A 27,421-nucleotide genomic window follows, 5' to 3' on the forward strand; every position below is an offset into this window, starting at 1 on the left:
CTTTGGTCTTCGCTCTTAGGCGGGCCACTCCTTTATAGTCACTCCAGGCGCTGCTCCACAAACCACTGACCACCTCCAGGCACTTACCCATTGTCTCCCGAGACAAGGAGGCCAAAGAAGAAGAAGATTCTTATTTAATCTGAGCAGCGCTGCATTGCAAAAGGTACTGTGCTTTGGGTAAGCCGCGGCTCATTCTGCCAGAATGGATGGATGTTAAAGGCTGGTAATTGCTCAGGTTAGAATTTGGATGCTGTTATCTGTGTACTGGCTCCTCCCATTCACCATTTCCAAAGCTACCTCTCTTATCCTAACAGTGGAATCATAGACCAAATGTTTCAAGGATTTACAATTCTATCGCTGGCATAAGAGACCGAGACTTCGTGTTAACACAGAGCTGGCTCAAACTCCTTCTAGCATCAGACCTAAACAAGCAGCTGTATTAAAAAAAAAGCTAAAATTTCCATGGTAGTAGCTGAAAAGTTTTCCCAGTATCTTGATTATGCTTTCCTCCTTAACCAACCCGACTGGAAACAGAAATTTGGTCTTTCACCTCATTGCTGATTGTGGGTCTTGCCACTGCTTTTGCCTCTAATAACAGTAACTCCATTTCAAAGCAATTCATTGTATGTGAAGGGCTTTGAGATGTTTAAATGCAAATTTAAATAAGTTCCATATAAACTTGTCTTTCTTTTCTTTTCCTTTCACTTAATCTGAACAAAATTAATTTGGGACAGGAAGATTTTGGAATTCATCACAAAAAGGTACCCTTGTGATTTTGGAACCATGGAAACTGTTGCCAATGTAATGTTGATGAAAAACACATGAAGCCTTCATAGTTTCTGTCCCAGAATGACAGGGTGATGTCTTAAACTTCATTATTAGAATAATTTACATAGCTCTGTATTTTGATTTTTAAAATTGCTTTATTTTTGTGTCTCTAGTCACTTGTCCTTTTTGAACTATAGTTATACTGGCTTTACAGGTTGATTAAGACTTGAAAATTGATGAAATCTGATTGGTGAAGTATAATAAGATAATAAAAACAAGAAATGCTGGATATACTCAGCAGGTCTGGCAGCATCTGTGGAGAGAGAAGCAGAGTTAACGTTTCAGTTAAGTGATCTTTCATCGGAACGGGCAAAGGTTAGAAATATAGTTCTGCCAGTAGCCTGTAGTTGCCAGTTCTGATGAAAGGTCACTTGACCTGAAACCTTAACTCTGCTTCTGTCTCCACAGATGCTGCCAGACCTGCTGAGTATTTCCAGCATTTCTTGTTTTTATTTCAGATTTCCAGCATCTACAGTATTTTGCATTTATAATATTAAGATGATTTATATACTCATAATTGATGTAGGTGTAAACAAGATCCGTCTGAATGTTGCAATGTTAGCTTTGGATGACTGCCAGCTTAATCTGGTGGCTATTATGACTGAAACTCACCCATTCTGCCCACCACATTCCCCTTGCCATTTCCTTGTGCTGAACTTTGTTATTCTGCCTGCCATCCACTGTTACAGCCATATGATTTGTATCATAAAAGATAGTTGCCTGCATGGATGTAGATGATAAACATGTATATGAATGTGGGGAAAACGTGCGATAGATTTCTGCCATAGAAGAGCAGATTGTATAAGTGGGGCCCTTCATTTATGAATTCTCTGGGGGGTGAATTGCCATTTTCCATGAACTGTAAAGGGAACTTTTATGTAATAAAAAGCAAATATACTCCTGAACATGACCTGTAACCTCTGCTTATCCATCTATATAAACCCTGCTAAAAATGGTTATGTCATAGAAATATTAATTGTAAAGTATTGTGCCTTTTTTGTTCCAGAAATACATGATAATGATGTGCGTGCTAGTAGTAGCCAACAGAATGCAACAGGAACCTCAAAATGGGCCATTTCATTAGAAAATCTCCTCGAAGACCCGCAAGGAGTAAAACATTTTAGGGTTTGTCTGCTTTAAGTTTGTTAAGTTGATTTGTTAAGGTTTGTTGGTGGCTCTAGTGAAAATTTGAGAATTATTTCAGTTAATGGAGGATCATAATGGGACAAACTCATAAAAATTGATTTTCTTATGTTCTTTTCTCATTTTCTGCTCTCACCTATTCCTTTATTCTCCTGTTTTGCTATCATTTTCTTTCTCCTGTTCTCATTTACACTCTTTCATTCCTTGGCACACTGGAGTTTCTGAACTGTACCACACCAGAATTGTGAATTTAAACTGGATGTTGGGACCATTTTTGCTCGTTCACATGTATTTTTGGGAAAATGTGGAACATTTTGGTGATCTATCATCACTTTATATGGAAAAATGTTTGACTGAACAGAACAAAATAGCAACTTCAACAGGGTTGATAGCTCACTTCTGGTGTTGTGTTCTGGGCTTACTGGAAATGTCACTATTATTCCAACTATCTCAAAATCCAACAAAAGTATGTTATACCCTTGCAGTGGAAACCTGAACTGAAATACCGCTAAGAGTGAGACAATGCATGGAATTTTAGGGCCCCCAAAAGAGTGGGCGGGTGGGGGGTGTAAAATTGAGTGGGAGGCGGGGGGTTTGGGGAATGTTCCCGACCCCCTCCCGCCCCGCTGAATTTTACGCGGGGCGGCAGTGACGGCGGCAAATGGCCCGCCCGCCTCAGGCCAGTTAAGGCCCTTAAGAGGCCAATTAGCTGGCACTTAAGGGCCTCCTCCTGCCGCCGAGGGTGAAAACCCTCGGCGGCCAGATGGCAAAAGCCTCATGAACCCCGCTTGGTAAAACCAGGGGACCGTCTTGCGGGCTGGAAAGGGGGCCCCTCCTGATCGGGCACCCTGCGCCCCATGGAGGGCCACCCCTGAAGCCCCAACCACCCCAATGCACAACACGCCCCCTCCACCCTAACCAACACCCCCTTCCCTCGCCAGGGCCGGGCTGATTGTCCCCAGCGAGGCCTTAAAAACCTACCTGTCATCCGGGGCCGCCCTTTCTCTTGCCTCTGATGACTGAGCGTGACACTGCTGGGACTAAGAGCTGCTGGCCCGCTGATTGGCCAGCAGCTCTATTAGGCAGGACTTCCTCAACAAGGTGGAAGTCTCGCCCAAGACCAATTAAGGGTCTGGGGAGCGAGAAATCCTGGCCTGACTCCCCAGGCCCGGTGGAGGCGGGCTTGCCCCCGACTTTCTGGCCGGTGGGCGGGGCCTCCCACCCAACAAAAAATTCCAGCCAATATCTTAAGCTATTTCTCAACTTTTATTTTCATTTTTTCACTCTTGGGATGTGGGTGGCATAAGCAAGGCATTCTTAAGTAAGCCATTCAGCCCATCGAGCCTGCCCTGCCATTCAGTGCAATCATGGCTGATCTTCCACTTTAATGCCTTTTTCCCACACTATCCTCCTATCCCCTTATGTCATTTATATTGAGATCTGTATTTAGTATACCCCTGTTTAAAACTGCAAGAAGCCTAACTTACCTCTTAACTGAAACAGGAATTTCAATTAATTACTAGATGTAGACAAAACTGGTCTTGAGGGATTGACCTAAAAATTCACTCACTTCCCAAACTCCCTTCTTCACACTCAGTGCAGCAATTTGATATAACTTCAGAGGGCAATTATGAGTCAACCATTTTGGTCACAAGCAGGCCAGACCAAGTATGGATGGCAGGTTTTCTTCCCTAAACAGCATGAATGAACCAGTTGGGTTTTTAATGATAATCTGGCAGCTTCCTGGTCACTTTTACTGATAGTAGCTTTGTATCTTTTTTAACTAAATTCAAATTCTCAAACTGCCGTGATGAAACTTGAACTCGTGTTCTACCAAGTTATTATTTCAGCCATCTGGATTAATAGCCAACTAGTAACATAACCACTGCACTTCTCTAGTTTTAAGTGAGTAATAGTCTTCAGGAAGTGAAATGAGTTGATAGCAGGATGAAGACATAGATGTTGATCAAATTGAAAATATATGCTATTAAAAAGCAGATACATCCATTTCTTCAAGGGAATATTAAAATAGGTATTTTGTCTTCTGTTTTTATCTGCATAGGTGTATGGGGAATTGGAGCACTGTTATGTAAAACACTGTGTGTAATGTATACTTTAGCTGTGTTTTAACTATATTTCTTTTGTTCAGTTAAGTTGTAGTCACATTTTGTTTTGAGGATCGCAGGTGCATTTTTTTCAACACCATCTCCAGACTTTGATAATGAGTTCCCATTTTTTAGGTTGTGCTATAAACAGAGCACTTTGTGGCTGCTCTTTATAACAATGTTGAATTCCTAAAGGGTATAATTTTGAAAACTGCTGGTAGAAAACACATTTGTTTCTCAAATTCTAAAATATCCATCTTCAAAGAGTTGTGGATTAGTGTTGAACATGGTTAATTGGGGCCTTGTTATAGAAGGATAATCCTTTGGACCCATGGGAACCTCAGTTAATAGGCCTAAACTATATTTCTGTAAAGCCTCCCTTTATCATAAAGGGATTTCCTTACAGTTGGAATGAGAAGTCACCTACATGGTTATGCTAGTATGAACAAGACATGTTTCATACGTCACCAGAGCTTGTGGTGAGTGAATTGGCATGATCGGATTTTTATAGAGTGAACCACTCCCTACCGTCACTTCTTTTTATATCCTGTTGATGAGCCAGCCAGTCCACAAAAATAAATTCCTAACTGTATGTCTCACACAAAAGAAAGTAGAGGGTTCTTTCTGAGTTCCAGATTGGCAAATATATTGAATTGGGAGCAAATAAAAATCAAAATCCACAGTGCTATGACAGTACTAACGACGCCTTCACTTTTAGTTCTACTTTGGGCCCAGGCACCACTGGTTCTTTGACAATAATTTTATTTAAATATTGACTGGGCGTGAAAATTGTCTTCAGTTATTTAGGTATTGGGTGCATTTTGTGCCTGTATAATACTGTCCCAAGATGTGAATATGCCCATTTTGTTTCATCTCTTATATGCTCATTAAAATTATATATAAAACTTAAACAAAATTGTATACAATTCTGAGGGAACATAGTGGTAATGTTACTGAACTAGTAATCCAGAGGCCCAGACTAATGTTCAAGAGACATCAGTTCAAATCCCACCATAGCCCAAATCCCAAAAGGTCTTGCTGCAATTGTATAGAGCCTTGATGAGATGGCACCTGGAGTATTGTGTACAGTTTTGGTCTCCTTTTCTAGGGAAGGATATACTTGTCATAGAGGGAGTGCAACGGAGGTTCATCAGTCTAATCCCTGGGATGGCGGGATTATTTTATGAGGAGATATTGAGGAAACTGCACCTGTATTCTATAGCATTTCGAAGTTTGAGAGGTGATCTCATTGAAACTTTAAAAATTCATACAGGGCGTGATGGTGGATGTAGATAGGATGTTTTCCCTGGCTGGTGAGTCTAGAACTGGGCACATAGTCTCAGAATAAGGGGTAGGGCATTTAAGACTGAGATGAAGAGGAATTTCTTCACTCAGGGTGGTTTATCTTTGGAATTCTCTACCCCACAGAACATGCTCAATCATTGAGCATGTTCAAGACAAAAATCAATAGATTTCTGGATACTAATAACATTAAGGGATATGGGGATAGCTTAGGAAAGTGGCTTTGAGGGAGATGATTAGCCATGCTGTAATTGAATGGCGGAGCAGGCTTGACGGGCTGAATGGCCTATTCCTGCTCCTATATTCCTGCTCCACTGGCAGCGCAGTGGTTAGCACTGCAGCCTCACAGCTCCAGCGACCCGGGTTCGATTCTGGGTACTGCCTGTGCGGAGTTTGCAAGTTCTCCCTGTGACCGCTTGGGTTTTTGCCGGGTGCTCCAGTTTCCTCCCACAGCCGAAGACTTGCAGGTTGATAGGTAAATTGGCCATTATAAATTACCCCTAGTATAGGTAGGTGGTAGGGGAAGTGAGGGAAGGTGGGAATGTGGTAGGAATATGGGATTAATGTAGGATTAGTATAAATGGGTCGTTGATGGTCGGCACAGACTTGGTGGGCCAAAGGGCCTGTTTCAGTGCTGTATCTCTAAATAAAAAAATAAATGTTCCAATGTTCTGGATGCTCTATTAGCTTTATTGTTGTTTCCCTCAATGCAATTGCGAGACTAATTTAAAATTCACTGTTATTGCTTGGGTTTCCCAAAGGCGGGAAACCTGACCGTGAAAGGGATGCGGAGCTGTCAGCTTTACAAAGTAAATGCCCTTTTCAGCACTTCTTGTGGGCCAGGAGAAGCAGGAGTGCTCCCCCCAGGCCCTCAAAGAACCTCGGGCCCCACTTTCCTCCTTCCCGATTGCTGATCTTCACCATCCCCACCACCATTTTCCCCCCCCCTCCCCCACCCCCATCCCGCCCACCATCGTGATGCCCAGCCTTCTCCGCCTTGTTGCGGTTGTGACCTCCTGCTGATTTTCCCTCCCAGCCTTCAGCCAGACTGTCAGTTTGACTGGCTGCAGCTGGAAAGTGGATCCAATAAATTATGATGAGGTCTGGCTGACTGCATCCCCAGCCTTGCTGGGCTCTTCAGCCATTTTCAACCTCCCTGTCTCCCCGTAAATATCAGAGCCTTGAACTCCCATTATTTTGATGTAATTGCATTCTCCACTGTCTGCTGAACTTCTGGTCCTCACTGGTCAATTTAGACCAGTTCTCAGCTAGATCACTGAAGAACTGCATATCTGCTGCAGTGAAGTGCTCAGTCTCAATGAAGATTAAACATTGCCAGGACAATATCTCGCAACCACTCCTTTTATCTATTTAGAATGGAATGATATTGATGAAATCTATAATTTCAATCACAGCCCAACGTTTATCTGGAAAAGCAGGATAAAAGAAGAGAGCAGAATAGAAACTGCATCTTTAGGTAGCTTTCCAAATCATAATTGAAACCTGTTTGAATTAACTATCATTGAAATAAAGCACGTTTCAGATAATTCAGTCATGTTTAGCACTAAAAAAACATTAAATGATCCAATATTTTGAATGAAGCAGTGCAAATATAGCATTTCAATTAGAAAAATGGGAATTTAATGTTGAAAAAAATTCTAATTAATTCAAAATTCAAATTTGACTTTGAATCAAGAGGAGGAGACTTTGTGACCCTTTGTGGAGTTCTAGATATATTTAAATTTTCCAAGACTACATTCCCGTAGTGGAGTCTTATTCAAAAGTATGTGGATTGGAGAATTGGTGGAAGGTGTTGCTCCAGTTAGTGATTTTAATGACCAGGCAATTAAGAACACTGAATTGGACGTACTGGCATTTGCAGCCAATTCTCCACTCTTCTGGGGTTAACTGGACATGCTTTTAACCCTAACCCTTGTTGATTTCTTAATTAGCTCTGATAAGTGTAAGTATTATTTTTCTTCTTTTCTTCATAGGATTTTCTAAGGCGTGAATTTAGTGAGGAAAATGTTTTGTTCTGGTTGGCATGTGAGGAGTTCAAGAATATTCAAGACAAAAAGCTGGTAAATATTTGTCACTTGGCTATAGTGATGGATTAGTGGATTCTTCCTGTTGTAGCTGTTTTATGGAGGTATAATTCTACATAATGTCTGCAATCTGATTTTACTGTAACAATATTATTCAAGAATATTTATGACTGTAGAATTTGTAACAGGACAAGTTACAACAATAACATGGAATCAGTCTGTGTGTTTTGTAATTCTAGAATAAAGTGGATTGTTTATATAGTCTTTAAATTTCATGGATCTAGAAATTGTAATTATGACTGTACTTCAAAGGTTCCAGAAAGCTCAATTTTTCTTTAGCATACAGGTCCTTGGGCTGATTTTTATGAGTGCGCCGCAAATCGTGGAGGTGCGCTCTGATCTCGGCTGTCTTCCAGCGCGGGTGCGCTGTCGCTGAGCCCCCGCTATATTTCGCGCAGGGGCTCACTTAAATGGAGGGGACGGAGGAGCTGCCCCTGATGACATAGAGGGTGCGGTTGCTCCGTCCCCGGCAATGGCGTCTGTCACCATTTTTGAAGGGCTTCAAGCCCTTAGAAGACATTTGAATTTTTAAAGACAAATATTTTGACACTGTGCTTAAAAAATTAAATAAAAGCTGGAAGCCCTTTCCCACCACTCCCCCACCACCACCACCCCTCCCCCCCCCCCCCCCCCCCCGCCACACCGCCTGCCCCCACTCTCTCCATTTTTGTCTTTGGGCCTATATCACCAAAATTAACTTTATTTCCAACCCGAACTTTCGCCCCCAACCTCGTAACATTTGCCCTTCAACCCCTTCCCACCATCCCCACAGCCAATGCAAAATGTTTTCCCCGCTTCCTCCCCTTCCGCCCTGATTATTTCACTCCTCCCCCCTCAGCTAGTATGCCGTGACCAAGAGGTCCTTGCTGTGCTTCCTAATGAAGTGTATGAAAGCAGCTTGTCTGACTCATTCTTACTGTATGAAAAAAGTGCTTCAGCTTCATCTGGTATCTTTTGCCAGTAGCCCAGGTGAGATCAGGAAATTGCTCTGAGGAATCCACCAGGGCAGTGTAATGTATTGGTGCATCAATGTGATAGACCACTGGACATCCCTTATCCCTGCTGAAGAATTTTTATATATGGATATATTTTTTGATTTATTGTGTCTTAAATTTCATTCTTGAACACAAATATCTCCTTTCATGACTATAAAACCCAAGTTTTTCCAGATTTGTAGAGTTCTCTCTTTCTTTCTTTCTTTCTTGCTGATTTAATTGGTTATACAATTTAGGGTTACATTTTAGTCTAAGCTTGCCTATTTCTGCTATGTATTTATATCATATACAACATGTTCAGAATTATGCCTTTAAAGGCTTTCTGCCTACTAAAATGTTATTGACAAAGTCACTAACCATCCCTGTCTTTGTGCCTTGGCTATACCCTCATATCTTTGAAGTTAGCCCTTTTGAGATAGCATACTTGAATTAGAATTAGAATATTACAGCGCAGTACAGGCCCTTCGGCCCTCGATGTTGCGCCAACCTGTGAAACCATCTGACCTACACTATTCCATTTTCATCCATATGTCTATCCAATGACCACTTAAATGCCCTTAAAGTTGGCGAGTCTACTACTGCTGCAGGAAGGGCGTTCCACGCCCCTACTACTCTCTGAGTAAAGAAACTACCTCTGACATCTGTCCTATATCTATCACCCCTCGACTTAAAGCGATGTCCCCTCGTGTTTGCCATCACCATCCGAGGAAAAAGACTCTCACTATCCACCCTATCTAACCCTCTGATTATCTTATATGTCTCTATTAAGTCACCTCTCCTCCTCCTTCTCTCTAATGAAAACAACCTCAAGTCCCTCAGCCTTTCCTCGTAAGACCTTCCCTCCATACCAGGCAACATCCTAGTAAATCTCCTCTGCACCCTTTCCAAAGCTTCCACATCCTTCCGATAATGCGGTGACCAGAACTGCACGCAATACTCCAGGTGCGGTCTCACCAGAGTTTTGTACAGCTGCAGCATGACCTCGTGGCTCCGAAACTCGATCCCCCTACTAATAAAAGCTAACACACCATATGCCTTCTTAACAGCCCTATTAACCTGGGTAGCAACCTTCAGGGATTTATGTACCTGGACACCAAGATCTCTCTGATCACCTACACTACCAAGAATCTTCCCATTAGCCCAGTACTCTGCATTCCTGTTACTCCTTCCAAAGTGAATCACCTCACACTTTTCCGCATTAAACTCCATTTGCCATCTCTCAGCCCAGCTCTGCAGCCTATCTATGTCCCTCTGTACCCTACAACATCCTTCGGCACTATCCACAACTCCACCGACCTTAGTGTCATCCGCAAATTTACTAACCCACCCTTCTACACCCTCTTCCAGGTCATTTATAAAAATGACAAACAGCAGTGGCCCCAAAACAGATCCTTGCGGTACACCACTAGTAACTAAACTCCAGGATGAACATTTGCCATCAATCACCACCCTCTGTCTTCTTTCAGCTAGCCAATTTCTGATCCAAAGCTCTAAATCACCTTCAACCCCATACTTCCGTATTTTCTGCAATAGCCTACCGTGGGGAACCTTATCAAACGCCTTACTGAAATCCATATACACCACATCCACTGCTTTACCCTCATCCACCTGTTTGGTCACCTTCTCGAAAAACTCAATAAGGTTTGTGAGGCACGACCTACCCTTCACAAAACCGTGCTGACTATCGCTAATGAACTTATTCTTCTCTAGATGATTATAAATCCTGTCTCTTATAACCTTTCCCAACATTTTACCCACAACCGAAGTAAGGCTCACAGGTCTATAATTACCAGGGCTGTCTCTACTCCCCTTCTTGAACAAGGGGACAACATTTGCTATCCTCCAGTCTTCCGGCACTATTCCTGTCGACAATGACGACATAAAGATCAAGGACAGAGGCTCTGCAATCTCCTCCCTTGCTTCCCAGAGAATCCTAGGATAAATCCCATCTGGCCCAGGGGACTTATCTATTTTCACACTTTCCAAAATTGCTAACACCTCCTCCTTGTGAACCTCAATCCCATCTAGCCTACTAGCCTGAATCTCGGTATTCTCCTCGACAACATTTTCTTTCTCTACTGTAAATACTGACGCAAAATATTCATTTAACGCTTCCCCTATCTCCTCTGATTCCACACACAACTTCCCACTACTATCTTTGATTGGCCCTAATCTAACTCTAGTCATTCTTTTATTCCTGATATACCTATAGAAAGCCTTAGGGTTTTCCCTGATCCTATCCGCCAATGACTTCTCGTGTCCTCTCCTTGCTCTTCTTAGCTCTCCCTTTAGATCCTTCCTGGCTAGCTTGTAACTCTCAAGCGCCCTAACTGAGCCTTCACGTCTCATCCTAACATAAGCCGCCTTCTTCCTCTTGACAAGCGCTTCAACTTCTTTAGTAAACCACGGCTCCCTCGCTCGACAACTTCCTCCCTGCCTGACAGGTACATACTTATCAAGGACACGCAGTAGCTGCTCCTTGAATAAGCTCCACATTTCGATTGTTCCCATCCCCTGCAGTTTCCTTCCCCATCCTACGCATCCTAAATCTTGCCTAATCGCATCATAATTTCCTTTCCCCCAGCTATAATTCTTGCCCTGCGGTATATACCTGTCCCTGCCCATCGCTAAGGTAAACCTAACCGAATTGTGATCACTATCACCAAAGTGCTCACCTACATCTAAATCTAACACCTGGCCGGGTTCATTACCCAGTACCAAATCCAATGTGGCATCGCCCCTGGTTGGCCTGTCTACATACTGTGTCAGAAAACCCTCCTGCACACACTGGACAAAAACTGACCCATCTAAAGTACTCGAACTATAGTATTTCCAGTCAATATTTTGAAAGTTAAAGTCCCCCATAACAACTACCCTGTTACTCTCGCCCCTGTCGAGAATCATCTTCGCTATCCTTTCCTCTACATCTGTGGAACTATTCGGAGGTCTATAAAAGACTCCCAACAGGGTGACCTCTCCTCTCCTGTTTCTAACCTCGGCCCATACTACCTCAGTAGACGAGTCCTCAAATGTCCTTTCTGTCGCTGTAATACTCTCCTTGATTAACAATGCCACACCCCCCCCTCTTTTACCATCTTCTCTGTTCTTACTGAAACATCTAAATCCCGGAACCTGCAACATCCATTCCTGCCCCTGCTCTACCCATGTCTCTGAAATGGCCACAACATCAAGATCCCAGGTACCAACCCATGCTGCAAGCTCACCCACCTTATTCCGGACGCTCCTGGTGTTGAAGTAGACACACTTTAAGCCAGGTTCTTGCTTGCCAGTGCCCTCTTGCGTCCTTGTAACCTTATCCCTGACCTCACTACTCTCAACATCCTGTACACTGGCACTACAATTTAGGTTCCCATTCCCCTGCTGAATTAGTTTAAACCCCCCCGAAGAGCACTAGCAAATCTCCCCCCCACCAGGATATTGGTACCCCTCCGGTTCAGGTGAAGACCATCCTGTTTGTTGAGGTCCCACCTACCCCAGAAAGAGCCCCAATTATCCAGGAAACCAAAACCCTCCCTCCTACACCATCCCTGCAGCCACGTGTTCAACTCCTCTCTCTCCCTATTCCTCGCTTCGCTATCACGTGGCACGGGCAACAACCCAGAGATAACAACTCTGTTTGTTCTCGCTCTAAGCTTCCACCCTAGCTCCCTGAATTTCTGTCTTAAATCCCCATCTCTCTTCCTACCTATGTCGTTGGTGCCTATGTGGACCACGACTTGGGGCTGCTCCCCCTCCCCCCTAAGGATCCCAAAAACACGATCCGAGACATCACGAACCCTGGCACCTGGGAGGCAACACACCAACCGTGAGTCTGTCTCGTTCCCACAGAACCTCCTATCTGTTCCCCTAACTATGGAGTCCCCAATGACTAAAGCTCTGCTCCTCTTCCCCCTTCCCTTCTGAGCAACAGGGACTGCAAAGGCTCTGAATATTTCTGCATCTCAGATGATGTTGAATTTGATAAATCTGTAGTCATTGTCCTCAAAAGGTTTCCACTCAGTGATTTATGAGTCACTTACTATTATCTATCCAAATGTGCACTATCTCTGTGGCTTCCCTGACTCACTGATGCCGTCAATTATTACATTTTCTAACTCAAACGCCCAGCCATTTATTTGGGCATTTCCACTTTATATTTGCCTGATTGAGGATGCTATTAAAATAATCTTGTCTTTACTTAAACTTGTTATCTCCTCATAGAGCAATTTCCTTCCATTTAATTGGTCTAATAATTGTAGAATAATTGATGGGTACCATTGGTCCATAAGATAAGAAAGCTCATGAAGTTTATGAACTTTAGCAGTATCTGAAACTGAATTACTGCCTCAATCTCACGGAAATATATTTGATAACATTATAAAGAACTATAACAATAAAGGTATTATACTTTATATTGTACTATATTGTAATTATTATGCATTCTTAACATGTATTAACTTATGGCTAATATTTTAATTGATTATCTTTCTCAAAGTTAATTTAGGCCTAATATTTATGTATTAATTCCTTCAATGCTCTTTTTTGTATTGATTAAGCTTCATGGCAAGGCACAGCAGATCTACAAAACCTTTCTGTGCAGTAAGGCTGCAACACAGGTAAATGTGGAGGGACAGTCCCGTATCAGTGAGAGCATGCTGGCACAACCACACCCCTTCATGTTTCAGAAATTGCAAGAACAGGTAATCTATTTCATATTTATTTTTCTGGTTAGCTAATTTTTGCGAGTCTCTAGTGCATAAAAAAGTTATTTTCTAGAGAAAATTTAGTTATATCTACTTTGAATCTATTTTATTTAAATGCTGAGGTAAAAAAAAAAACTACCGCTTTTCAATCTCTGGTTCTGTCAGTTTCCATATACTTGTGATTGCGAGATATTATCCTGGCAATGTTTAATCTCCTTTAGTAAATCTGAGAGTGATGCACTGAAATTGGCTAGAATTCAGTTAGAAATGAAAAAAATTGAGAAGGGAGAAGAAATAGCAATAAGAAAACTTGAACAAGAAAAAGGATCAGCAATAGCATTGGAAAGACTTGAGCTTGAATTGCAGAAAGAAAGAGAAGAAAGGGAATTTAGGTTAAAAGAGCTGGAATGAAGACAAAGGGGTAGTCTTGAATCCAGGGAAAGTTCTGGTCAGGAAGAATCTGAATGTAGCCCAGGACACAGAAAAAAGCTGTTTAAAGTTATACAAGCTCTAAGTTTGAATAAAGGGATGTAGAGGCATTTTTCAAATCTTTTGAAAATATAGCCAAACAAATGAAATGGCCAAAGGAAAACTGGACACTGCTTATGCAAAGCAGGCTGATAGGCAGCGCACATGAAGTTTATGCCATGCTTTCTGAAGAGGCTTCTGCAAATTGAGATGGCAAAAAAGGCTATTCTCACTGCATATGAGTTAGTCCCCGAAGCTGACCGTCAGAAGTTTTGGAATTTACGGAGATTGGCCGGGCAGACATGTGTAGAATTTGAGAAGGTGAAGCAAATGAATTTTGACCGTTGGATACGGTCATTAAAGATGGAAACCACATATGAGAACCTTTTGAAAATTGATTCTTTTGGAAGAGTTTAAAATTTCCATCCCTTCAGTAGTGAGAACTCGTGTAGATAACCTGAAAGTTTTGAAAGCTAGGCAAGCAGCGGAAATTGCTGATGATATTGAGCTTGTGAATAAGCCAAAACCTTTTGTACGTCACTGCCATAAACCCGAGTAGAATAGAAAGTGGGAGAATGAAAGGAAGGCAAGTAGCCGGGGACAAGAAGAAACAGCAGGGAATGCCCTAGGATCACCTCCTTAGGTCAGAAAGGAAGGTGCTGAGGATGGGAGTGAGGTTCGCAAACCGAAGTGTTATTATTGCCACAAAGCGGGTCATCTTTGTTCAGAATGCTGGAAATTGCGAGGTAAATCCATAGGACTTGTCGGGATACACAAAGCTAATGCAGAGAAAGTAGCTCTGACTGAATACAGCAGACCAGGCTGTAACTTTAACGCCAACTGTAAAACCAGGTACAAAAACTAAAGTGCGTGGAGAGGTTAAGCATAGGATACCCGAAAGTTATAATTAATTTTTGTCGCAGGGTAAGTAACTCCATAGCCTTTAAGTGAGGCAGGAGCAACCCAAACACTCCTGCTGGGCACTCCTGTTTCCACCAGAGAGCGCCTTGAACGCTAAAGTGGAGTTACCTTTGCATTTAACGGACCACACCAAAAGTCGAGGATGGCAAAGGGGTACTCTGGGGTGGCCCCACAGTTCAACGAAGCCTCCCTGCTCACTGTTCTCCAGGCTGTGCGGGCAAGGCAGGAGGTCCTTTTCACGAACGATGATCAGAAGAGGCTCTCCCGCCTGAAGAAGGCAGCCTGGCTGGAGATGGCAGAGGAGGTGAGTAGCTGTGGGGCCATCCGGTGTCAAAGGATCCAATGCCGGAAGGGGATGATCGATCACTCTCCCACCCAGCTGGGGCCCTCTAGGCCTCATGTGCAGAGGATGCGACTGCCAAAGTCATCCACAGCCAAAGGGCCATCATATCCGCAGTCTTCCTACAGTTAAGTTGCTAGCGCAGAAGTGGCACCGCGTAGGAGAATCCGCAAGCATTTCCAAAAAGCATTGTGACACAAGTGGGTCTACATGGGTGACACAACAATGTCGAAAGGCCGTAAACAAAATCATCTTCACTAAAATGTGATTTGCATTAACTGTATGAATGAAGTGTGCCAGCATGTAGCGATCGTGGCTTCTCCCATTACATCATTGGCCTTTCAGAATTGCCAATGTATGGAATAACATCATTGCCATGCCAGTATCACCTATGTGTGTCTCCATGGATGCAGTAATATGGGCAATGGCTCAGTATTCTGCTGCCAGTACTGGTGGACGCAAAGATGTTGCCGATGCGGACTGCTGCACAACAGGTGAACGAGGGCGCAGTCTGGCGTGCAGATCAATGAGGCGCTGCCATGCATCCCTAGCTCACTGCTCGCTCTGCATGTGGTGCCTGGATGCTGTCTGTCCTTCCATGTGCCTTCCCTGCTGTAAGCCCTCAGTGTCCTCATCGTCCGAGGATGAGTCCTGCTCATGTCTCTCCTCATCCTGCAAGGGCTCCCCCCCTATTGAGTGTGTAGTTGTGCAGAGCACAACAGACAGCAACGATGCGAGCTACCCTTTCCAGCTCGTACACAGGGCACCACCTGATCTATCCAGGCAGCGGAATTGCATTTTCAGCATGCCGATCGCCTGCTCGATGGTGGCTCTTGTAGCTCCGTGGCTGGCGTTGTATCGCTCTTCTGCAGCAGTGCTGGGGTGTCTCACCAGTGTCGGGAGCCATGTATGTAAGTGGCAGCACTTGTCTCCAAGAAGCCACCCTCCATCTGAGCCATTTCAATGAAAAGCAACGGCAACTGCGACTGGTGCAGGATGAAGGCATTATGGCAGCTGCCTGGAAAGTGGGCACAGATTTGCATGAATGGTTTCCGGTGATCACATACAAGCTGCACATTGTTTGAGTGGCAGCCTTTACAGTTTACGTATTCAGCTGGTCAGCCGGTGGGAGCCTTGATGGCCACATGGCTGCAATCTATGACCCCTTGCACCTGTGGGAATCCCGCAATGGAGCCAAAACCGGTGGCTCTCTGGGCTTGGCATTCAGGGTCCGTTGTGAGCGGATATAGTCACCAGCCCTCTGGAACAGGGCATCGGTGACATCCCTGATGCAGCGGTGCACTGCTGCGAGTCACTGCTGTGACTCCACAAAGGTCTCCTGTGGACCCCTGAAATGATGCAGAGGCATAAAAATTGAGAGCTGCTGTCACTATGAGGGCCACAGGCATAGGATGTCCCCCGAAGCCCAGGGGCTTCAGGTCATCATTCAGCAGGGCACAGAGATGTGTCACTGCCTCTCTCGACATCCGCAGCGATCTGTAATGGCGTGCTTTCCTTGTGTGTTGCTGCTCACGACCAGGGGCCTGTATGTGTGCTGCAACTGCCTGTTGGTTTTGCCTGCGGCGCTTACGGATCCCCTCAAGAAGCGCATCAATGAATATAGGGTGAACCATCCCCATCTTCAAGTTGCAATTCAGCTAGATTCCGTCAATTCTTCAAAGATTCCTGACAGGGCAGAGATTGATGTTGAGTGGTACATCAGGTGCTTTCAAGCAGCAGCTATGTGGCATGGCATGGCATTGCCCGTCTTAGCTCCCACTAAGAGTGGCACCACATGACCACATAAAGATTGTACAATTTGCTTCGATTTACCCACTTTGATTTACTCGAGGTGGGCCTCTCCCTGCAAAAGTTTCTCGGGGGCAATTGGGGATGGGCAATAAATGCTGGCCTGGCCAGCGACGCCCACATCCCTTGAATGAATAAAAAAAATGGAGACTGCTTCATAGACCTGTGGACAAAGACTGGACGGTTGTTGAACAGATAGTGGTCCCACCTAAATATCGCCAGGGATTATTAAGGTTTGCAAGACCAGGGGGATTTGGAAGACTAAATCATGTATAAGCCAACATTACTACTAGCTAGGCCTTACAAAGGATGTGAGCCAATTTTGTAGGACATGCCATACATGCCAAACAGTGGGAAAACTGCAACCTACCATAAAACTGGCACCACTAGTTCCCATACCAGTGATTGAGGAACCATTTAGCAGGGTATTGGTAGACTGTGTTAGGACCCTACTATCATGGATATGGCTACTCGATTTCCAGAGGCCATTCCTTTGAGGACAATTACTGCTAAAATAGTAGTAGAAAAGTTAACCCAATTCTTTACGAGATATGGATTACCACTTGAAGTTCAATCAGATCATGGTTCTAATTTCATGTCTAAGATATTGGAAGAAGTCATGGGCAATTTGGGCATGAGACAGTTGAAATCTTCAGCATATCACCCACAGTCACAGGGAGCTGTGGAGAGGTACCACCAAACTCTTCAAAACAATGATTAGAAAATACTGTCACGAATATCCATATGACTGGGATAAAGGACTAGATTTTCTTTTATTTGCCACCAGAGACTCACTGAATGAGTCTACAGGCTTCAGTCCTTTCGAACTGGTTTACGGACATTAAGTAAGAGGTCCTCTAAAACTCATCAATGACAGATTCTTGGAACAAAGGAATGAATCTTTGATACTGGACTATGTATCTGTGTTCTGAGAAAGGCTCACGAAAGCTTACGGTGTAGCTCAGGAACACCTGGAAGCATCCCAAGCCAATATGAAAAAATGGGTAGACAAGAATGCAAAGACCTGTAACTTTCAACCGGGGATGAAGTATTGGTGTTGTTACCGTTATAGGGGGAACCATTAAAAGCAAGGTTCAGTGGCCCTTATAAAGTGATTAAAAGAGTGGGTAAGGTAGATTACTTGATTGACACCCCTGATTGCCAGAAGAACCGGTTGTGTCACATTAATATGTTAAAGCAATATTATTGCCGGGAGGAGGATAAGCCAGTGCAGGTATGTCAGATAATCAGTACTGTTGAGAAGGAAAAGGATAGTGAGGATGAAGCAGAAGGAGGCCTAGACAATTCACAGATTGAACCTCCAACTATCCAATTCGTGAATACAGTATGGCTAGGAAAATTCGTCAACGGGAGAGAGAGAGGGGGTTACTGGGAGGGAGAGAGAGAGAGAGAGAGAGAGGGGGTTACTGGGAGAGAGAGAGAGAGAGGGGGGGGACTGGGAGGGAGGGAGAGAGAGCGGGGGGACAGGGATGAAGAGAGCGGAGGGGGGACAAAGTCGGGAGAGAGAGAGGGACAGAGCGAGATGGGACAGGGCGGGAGAGAGACAGGATGAGATGGGGCAGAGAGAAAGAGAGTGGGGTCGGGGACTGAGAGAGAGGGCAGATAGGGTGAATGGGGGGCAGAGAGAAAGAGTGGGGGGGGTGGACAGAGACAGAGAAAGAAATGGGGCAGAGAGAGAGGGGGGGGGAGAGAGAGGGCAGAAAGAGAGCGAGAGGCGGGGGCAGAGGGAGGGAGAGATGTCAAAAGGGGGGGAACCACATAGAGGGGGAAACCAGAGAGGGAGGGGGACAAAGAGAGAGAGAGAGGAGGGAGACAGAGCGATAAAGATCACTCATGACAGATGGACATCTATCCGGGATACTCCGCATTGCTACAAGTGTGCGGGCAAACATTGAATACTTATGCAAGCAGCAAATGCCAGGTGTCTCACTAAATCAGTGTCTAACATAGTGAAAAGAAAGTAAGTCATTAAATTAGTCTTCTCATTTAAAGCTTCTTGACTAAAATGCACATTTGTTGTTGTTTTGGATTAATGGTAAGATAAATTTTTAATGCCTTTATCTTTCTGAAATTATCTCAGCGGTTCCCTACGTAAGACAAAATTGTAATGTGGCCCCCACGCGAAAAGGTTGTACACCCAAAGAAAAAGAAGAACCATAGAAGAAAAGTTCAGCCTGTCATGTCTGTGCTGGCCAAAAAAACTAGCCACCCAATCTAATCCCTGCTTCCAGCACCTGGTCCATAGCCTTGCTGGTTACAGCATTTCAGGTGCATGTCCAGGTATCTTTTAAAAAAGAATTGAAGGTTTCTGCCTCCACCACCATTCCTGTCAGTGAATTCCAGACACCCACCATCCTCTTGGTGAAAAGACTTTTCCTCATGTCCCCTCTAATCCTTCCACCAATCACCTTAAATCTGTGCCCCCTGGTAATTGACCTCTCCACTAAGGGAAACGGGTCCTTCCTGTCTACTCTATCGAGGCCCCTCATAATTTTGTACACCTCAATTAAGTCACCCCTCAGTCTCCTCTTTTCTAAGGAAAACAACCCTAGTCTATCCAATCTTTCCTCATGGCTGCAACTTTCAAGCCCTGGCAACATTCTTGTAAATCTCCTTTGTACTCTCTCGAGAGCAATTATGTCCTTCCTGCAATGTGGTGACCAGAACTGTACTCAATACTCCAGCTGTGGCCCAACCAGCATTTTATACAGTCCCAGCATTACATCCCTGCTTTTGAATTCTATACCTTGGCCAATAAAGGAAAGCATTCCATATGCCTCCTTCACCACTCTATCTACCTGTCCTGTCACCTTCATGGACCTGTGGACATGCAGTCCAAGGTCTCTCACTTCTGCTACCCCTCTCAATACCCTCCTGTTTATTGCGTATTCCCTCGTTTTAATTGCCCTCCCCAAATGCATTACCTCGCACTTATCTGGATTGAATTCCATTTGCCACTTTTCAACCCTCTCAACCAAAGCATTGATATCTTTCTGGAGTCTACGGCTATCCTCTTTACTATCAACTACATGACCAATTTTTGTGTTACCAGCAACTTTCCCTATCATGCCTCCCACATTTAGGTCCAAATCATTAATATATACCACAAACAGCAAGGGACCCAACACTCAGCCCTGTGGAACGCCACTGGAAACAGCTTTCCATTCACAAAAACATCCGTTGACTACTACCCTTTGTTTCCTGTCACTGAACCAATTTTGGATCCAACCTGTCACATTCCCTGTATCCCATGGGCTTTCATTTTACTGACCAGTCTGCCACGTGAGACCTTGTGAAATGCCTTACTAAAGTCCATGTAGACCACATTCACTGAACTGCCCTCATCAATCCTTCCTGTTACTTCCTCCAGAAACTCAATTAAGTTAGTAAGACATGACCTTCCCTTAACAAATCCATGCTGACTATCCCTGCCTTTCTAAGTGTCAGTTTATCCTGTCCCTCAGAATAGATTCTAACAATTTACCCACCACCGAGGTCAGACTGACTGGCCTATAATTATTTGGCCTATCCCTTGCACCCTTTTTAAACAATGGTACAACATTCGCAGACCTCCAATCGTCTAGTACCTCTCCTGTATCTAGTGGGGATTTGAAGATGATCGTCAGCGCATCTGCTATTTCCTCCCTGGCTTCCTTTAATAACCTGGGATGCAATCCATCCAACCCTGGCGATTTATCTACTTTCAAGGATGTCAGACCCTCTAGTACTTCCTCTCTCATACCTACCCTTTCCTTAGTTATCCTCTTGCTCTTAATGTACTGATAAAACATCTTTGGGTTTTCCTTGATTTTACCTGCCAATAATTTTTTCAAGTCCTCGCTTTGCTTTTCTAATTTCCTTTTTTACTTCACCCCTGCACTTTCTATACTCCTCTAGGCTTTCTAAAGTATTAAGATTTTTGTGATCATCATAAGCTTTTTTTTCCTGCTTTAACTTGCCCTGTAAGCTTCTACATAACCAGGGGCCTCTAGATTTGGCAGTACCACCCTTTATCTTAGTGGGGACATGCCTACACTGTGCCCGTAGTATCTCGCTTTTGAATGCCTCCCACTGGTTTGCCACTGATTTGCCTTCAAGTAGCTGTTTCCAGTCCACTTTCATCAAGTTACCTCTCAGTTTCTTAAAATTTGCCTCTCCCCCATTTAGAACTTTTGCTCCTGTTTTATCTTTGTCCTTTCCCATGATTATGCTAAAACTTACTGTATTATGGTCCCCATCTCCAAAATGGTCACCCACTGTTACTTCCTCCATTTGTCCAGCTTCATTACCGAAGACTAAATCTAGAATTGCGCCCCCTCTCATTGGGCTTGTTACAAGCCGGCTAAAAAAGTTCTCTTGAATGCAGTTCAAGAATTTTGTGCCCTTCACACTGTTTGTATCCCAGTTGATATTGGGGTCCTTGAAATCCCCAACTATTATTGCCCTATAGTTTTTGCAGTCTACATATTTGTTCTTCTACCTCCGTCTTATTATTTGGGGGTCTATTTTTTTGAGCTCCACCCATATGGCTTCATTTGATGATTCATTTAGCATATCATCCCTCCTTAAAGCTGTTATAGATTCCTTAACTAATAATGCCATAGCCCCTCCTTTTCTATCTCCCTCTCTATCCCACCTGAAAACTCTATATCCAGGGGCGTTGATTTGCTATTTTTGCCCCTCTTTAAGCCAAGTTTCCGTTATAGCAACCCCTGCTTCAAGCCTTTAACCTTGTGTTTTAAAATAACCTAGCAGCTAAGTATGTCAAAGATCAGTGACTGCAATGTGCATCATTTATTATCCAGTTTGACGGCAGATAACCTGAGTGGCCAATGTCATTTGAAAGTTGTCTGTATCATATAATTACATTATGTTAAAAGTGCACATTTGCTAACAGGTTTGGCTTGGACATAAATAGGTTAGGCTGGAGTACAATCTTACAGATAGTGACTAATCATTTGGTAACTGAGTAATACATGCAGTAGCAACTGCTCAATGTTTTGCAGAAATCACCTTGTCAGAGCTGAATCAGAACCGACAGAAATAAACTGAGATATAGACATAAGTGAATTTAAGAGATTCACTTTATTGGAGGAATTGAAGGGCACTCTTTATTTGTCAACATGTTTATCTAATTTTGTCACCAGCTTTGGTGAGCAAATGACATTATGTCCATGAGAGATTTAGTTGTTTCTGTATTTTAGAATCCAGGACCTGGTTTCCCAAGATGAATAAACTAGTCTTGGCTGCCTTCCGTTAATCTCTCTGTCCCTTCCTGTCCCTCTGTGCTTTTCTGTTTTACATGACTCTTCTGAAGTACTATCTGCTTCACCCTATAAAGTTCTCCTGATTTGGAGATCACTGCCCTTTTGTTGGTGGCCCTGTCTTCAGATACATATTACAAGTAGGTGGAGAAATTGCACAGAGACAACACAAGTTAAATTGTCTTGTGATAAAATCAGTGTGAGAAATGGTCCGTCTTCCCATTGCTGATTTTTCTACTGCCTCATCTCAAATACCACAATAATCCTGTCTTTGAGTTTCATGGTTTATTGGATGAATTTGCACCCCTGACAGTTTGAATCCACAGAGGTCATCCAATAAGGTCCATCTACTACCCCGTGACATGATGTAGCTAGTTGTATTCTGTCAACAAAAGTAATTTGCATTGGCATTGCATATTATTTTGCTTGCTAGCTAGTTAATACAGTTGTACTGCTCTCCATTGATGTTTGTATGATTAGCTACTTTTTTTATAGGGAGAAATGTGTTTTGGTGGCATTGGATTGGCAGTACACTTTATATACAGCTTAATTGCCCCCATGTCCATGACTGAGTCAATCATTTTGTCAAATGTCTGTGGTGCCACATGTTGGTGCCTAAGTCTGGGTGGGAAACAGGAACTGGGTCTGGTTTTGGGTCTGAAACCTGCCTCCTCTGGGAAGCTGATTCAGATCGCAGTTTTCAAGTTGGGAAAGCCTTAATTTGTATGTCCTTTTAGAGCAAGTGAGATTGAAAGTGGCAGTGGATCAGATCAAGTGTGGGGCTTCCATGCCAGTCATCACTGAGGCTGCTGGTTGGCCTGAGGGAGAGAACTGCCTTCCACAGCACTAGAGGGAAGTGGCTGGAGGAGGCCACCTCATTGTGCAGCAGCGGCACCTCTCTGTGCAATTTTATCTGCCTCCGCCTCTTCCTCTTCCTTACCTCCTGCTCCTTCTGCGCTGAGCTGTCTCCTTTCAGAGCCTCACCGTCCTCAAGGTCTACATCTCTCTGGAAGGCACAGCAGACCACCACAATGACCAAGATCCTTGCAGGAGGGTATTGGAGAATGCCACCTGACCGATCCAGGTGACAGAATCGCATCTTCACAAACCCCTTGGCCTGCTGAGCAGGTGGCATTGGTTCTTTCACTTCTGTGCCTGTGTCTGGAGCTCCTGTAGAGGGGTCAGTAGCCATCTCTTCAAGGGATTTCCCTTGTCCCCTTGGAGCCAGCCGTGCACGTGGGGATGGAGTGAAGGACCGAAGCAGCCTGGACTGGTGGAGGATGAAGGAGTCATAGCAGCAGCCAGGAAAGGGAGCGCACACATAGAGGAAGCTCTTGTTGTGGTTGTGGACCATTAGATGCCGAGGGAGTGGAAGCTTTCCTGTTGATGAATCTCACTGGCCGGTCACTGGGTGCCTTGCTGGCCACATGAGTGCGTGATGATGCCCTGCACCTAAGGGAATCCAACGATGAAGCAAAACCCAATGCCCTCTGTGCCAACGCAAAGTGTAGTCCCTGCCCTCCTGAAAAGGGCATCCGTGACTTGCCTAATGGCCTAATGAGATGCTGACTGAGATGCCACCTAGGTTCACAGCTGATCAGGGCGACGACGACCTTCAGGTAGGGGATTACCATTTGGGCCATAAGGCCTCAGGCCATTGTGGAACAGTGCACACAGGACCGAGACCATCTGCCTAGATAGGCGCAGCCTCCTACGGCACTGGTATTCTTTCATTTGCAGGTAGCTGACTCTCTGACTGTGCACCCGATGTCTTGGGTATTGCCTTCATCCCTTTGTAGCCCCCTGATGTGCTTCTCTGGCCTCCAGCTTTCCAGGAGGTTGCATCTGCCACAGCTCATCCTGGCTGTTCTATGCAATACCAGAGTAGCTAGTTGCCATCTGAACTCCCTCAGCTGGGCTTTGTACGTTCACCAGGCCTTCCCGTGCCACCCCAAGCTGTCCCTGTGATGCCAGCGGACTCATGTCCCTCTCCGGTTTTCTGCCACTTACCAGTGAGAAATTCAACTCTGCCAGTTGCAGCAAAAGCTGCACTGAGGCACATCTGAAGCTACTGAGCTTTATTTACTGCCTCTGCTTTATTTCAATCAGCTCTTCCCATAGCCCTCATGGCCCTCCACACTGTTCAAGCCTTCACAACCCATGTCGTATTCCCCCCACCGCATCTTCCCCGTGCCCAGCATTCCAAAATTGCTCACTGATACTGACAAGCCCTTTAATGAGCTCTTTAATGAGCTCAACAGGCACATAATTGGGGTATGCACCTGACCCGTTCCCTTGCTGCCATCCTCCCTTTAAAAATGGCGTCTTTTCCGGAGGCGGCGCGTCCCATTGCCCACCTTCATGAACATGAGCTTCAAATTGCGCTCGCCTCTGTACCCACACTCAGTGGCCTCAAATCTTTAAAAAATATTACATTCATTAAGACTGTAGTTATACTTCACTTGGTACAAACACAAACGCTTCCAGCTCTGACCCAGTGGACTCTGCCTGTAGACCGGCCATCCATGTAATGATCACATATTGTGAACAATCACATTGACATTATAGCCCTGACAGAGACATAGCTGAGGGGTGATGACATATTTCCCCTTAATAAAGCTTCCCCGTCTGGCTATACCTTTCACCACTTGCCCCACTCAAACTCTTTTGGCAGTGGTGCAGTCTTTATCTCTAAATCAAACCTTGGTCTCTCCCTCTATTCCTCTGACAACTTCTCCTCCTTTGAGCATCTCACATTGTTGCACACTTCGCACCTCTCATTTAAAATCCTTGTTCTGTACCATGCACCCAAATATCACTCCAAATTTCTCACTTTGATATCTTCTCTGCTTTCTTCCCTCTGCTCTACACTGAGCAACTTCTCATCCTCTGTAATTTCAACCTACATTTCAACTCCTCTTGCCCTGTCTTCTCTGATTGTACTGCTTCCTTTTCTTCCTAAATCTCTCCCTTTATATAAAATCTCCTGCCCAAATACATGGCCACCCCTTCAATCTTGTCATCTCCCAACTATCCCTATTGTTACTACCACTAATAAGACAGACTCTGGTCATTTCCTGGTATTGCTCTCAACCCGCATTCGCCTCTCCCCCTCCCAAGCCCATTTCTTTCTGTGTCCGACCCTGGAAAAACTCTTTTTCCCCCACCCCCCTGCCCAAGTCACTTACCTCTGCACTCTCAATATCTGACCTATCAAGCCTTTGGCCTTTAATTCATCATGACATCTTGACAGCTGTTGATTTGTTAAATTACACCCTCTCCACCACCTTTGATGACGCAGTAGACCTATTACTCTTTTGCACCCTTATTGTTCCCTGGTATACCCCTCATCTCCGCTTCCTTAAGTCCGTGGTACACCGACTTGAATGTCTTTGGCAAACAACTAGTTTAACCATCCGTTGCCAGATCTGGCTGCACCAGTTAAAGCTGTATCAGCTTTGCTCTCCATCACTAAAATTGACCACTACTGAAAGAACATCCAGGCAGGCAAAGATAACACCCGTCCTCTCTTCACCACTAATTGTATTCTTAAATTACTGTCCTCTGCCTCCTCCACTGTCACCTCCCAAAAACGAGTGCAATAAGCTCATGGACCTTTTGTTACAAAGATCTTCTTTCTTCTTTGGCCTCCTTATCTCGAGAGACAATGGGTAAGCACCTGGAGGTGGTCAGTGGTGTGCGGAGCAGCGCCTGGAGTGGCTATAAAGGCCAATTCTAGAGTGACAGGCTCTTCCACAGGTGCTGCAGAAAAATTTGTTTGTCGGGGCTGTTACACAGTTGGCTCTCCCCTTGCGCTTCTGTCTTTTTTCCTGCCAACTGCTAAGTCTCTTCGACTCGCCACACTTTAGCCCCGCCTTTATGGCTGCCCACCAGCTCTGGCGAACGCTGGCAACTGATTCCCACGACTTGTGATCAATGTCACAGGACTTCATGTCGCGTTTGCAGACATCTTTAAAGCGGAGACATGGACGGCCGGTGGGTCTGATACCAGTGGCGAGCTCGCTGTACAATGTGTCTTTGGGGATCCTGCCATCTTCCATGCTGCTCACATGGCCAAGCTCATGGACCTTTTGTTACAAAGATCAAGACTATCTATTCAGCTGCCTCCGCTGTTTCCCTCCCTTCCCCTAGCTCAATGAAATAAACTTGCTCTGAGGATCCCTCTTTCGCTAACCTTGAATTTGCATCTTTCTGTTGTTACCACTAGGTGAGGAAGGGGTTTAGGGCTACCCTCTCGGCCTTTTCCTCATTTGGCCGTTTAACTTTTAAAACACAGTGTTTTTAGCTTCCCCTCAGTGAGTCCTTGCCCACTGCTTTCTATTTGTAATTGCAAAGAAATCAACCAGACAGGATTTCTCAGATTTAAACAAGAAAGGTATAAGTTTATTAACCTTAAAACTCTAACCCAGTTAAAACTACTAAAAATATGCAACGCGACCACATTAGCATGCATACGCAATAAACACACACACAAATAGAGACAGAAGAGGAGGAAAATTAAAGGGGAAAGGTTTGAAGTGATAGTTGGAGTTCAGTTACTGGTTTTGGGTTGGATTTAAAGTCTCTCATTGAAGCTAAATCTTGCAGTTCTCGTTGGGGCCCAGTGCACATTTTCAGACTTGTTTCGCTGGTCTTCTGTCTTGAGGCTTCAGTTACTTCTGTAGGTCCCTGGAACATTGCGTGACAGAGAGAGGGAGGCCTTCCTCTTTGAAATTCAATTGCAGTCTGTTTCTGTTCTGTGAGCACAATTCAATTAACTCCAGGTTGGCCAGCAGGTTAATTATGTGACTCGCTTTTTGCTTGAGACAGTCTCGCCTGCGAAGTTTGTGGATTTCTCACAGCTTACCAGATACTCTCAGTGGTGGGGGTGGGGGGGTGGTGGAATACTGGCTCTTACACATTCAATGACTCTCAATGTCTCTTGATCATTACTATTGACAAAACCTATCTGGCTAATTGAATCCGGGGGTTCTCCCATTGTCTCTCCATGCCACTGTCCACTGTCTTTTAGAATGCAAATGTGCAGCCATGTTTTCAGCCACCATTCTGTGGTCTTTTAAAAATAAGTTAAGCGTTCAAATAATGTTCCATGTGATGAAATTAATATATTTCCATCTGACAGGTGTGGTTTCTGTCACACCTTCACATCTGGCAGAATGAAATGTGACATTAGGGGAGCATTTCATCATAAAATAGAAAGAAGAGAAAGTACAGGAAAACACACATGCATTTCTCTCATTCATTCAGAAATCTTAAAATTGTTATAGCCTGTCTTTCCTTTGTAGCAGTGCTGCTTTAAACTGGGCCTTTTCCCTTGGTGGGTCTGGGATAGTTATGTGTTGCCCAAGGAGTTTAAAGTTTCTTCGCTATCGGCCTGCAATATGTTCATGTGATTT

General features: G+C 44.3%; 1 protein-coding gene across 1 annotated transcript in view; it reads left to right on the forward strand.

Annotated features, from left to right (window-relative positions):
- LOC137380677 (regulator of G-protein signaling 10-like) overlaps positions 1 to 27,421 on the forward strand; it is a 70,430-nt gene that overhangs the window by 30,628 nt on the left and 12,381 nt on the right. The window contains exons 2-4 of the mRNA XM_068052899.1: positions 1,835 to 1,953; positions 7,373 to 7,459; positions 13,035 to 13,178. Of these exons, the coding sequence (XP_067909000.1) occupies positions 1,835 to 1,953; positions 7,373 to 7,459; positions 13,035 to 13,178 (350 nt within the window). The remainder of the gene's footprint in view (positions 1 to 1,834; positions 1,954 to 7,372; positions 7,460 to 13,034; positions 13,179 to 27,421) is intronic.

The sequence above is a fragment of the Heterodontus francisci genome, chromosome 20, assembly GCF_036365525.1.
Source record: "Heterodontus francisci isolate sHetFra1 chromosome 20, sHetFra1.hap1, whole genome shotgun sequence".
Taxonomy (NCBI): Eukaryota; Metazoa; Chordata; class Chondrichthyes; order Heterodontiformes; family Heterodontidae; genus Heterodontus; species Heterodontus francisci.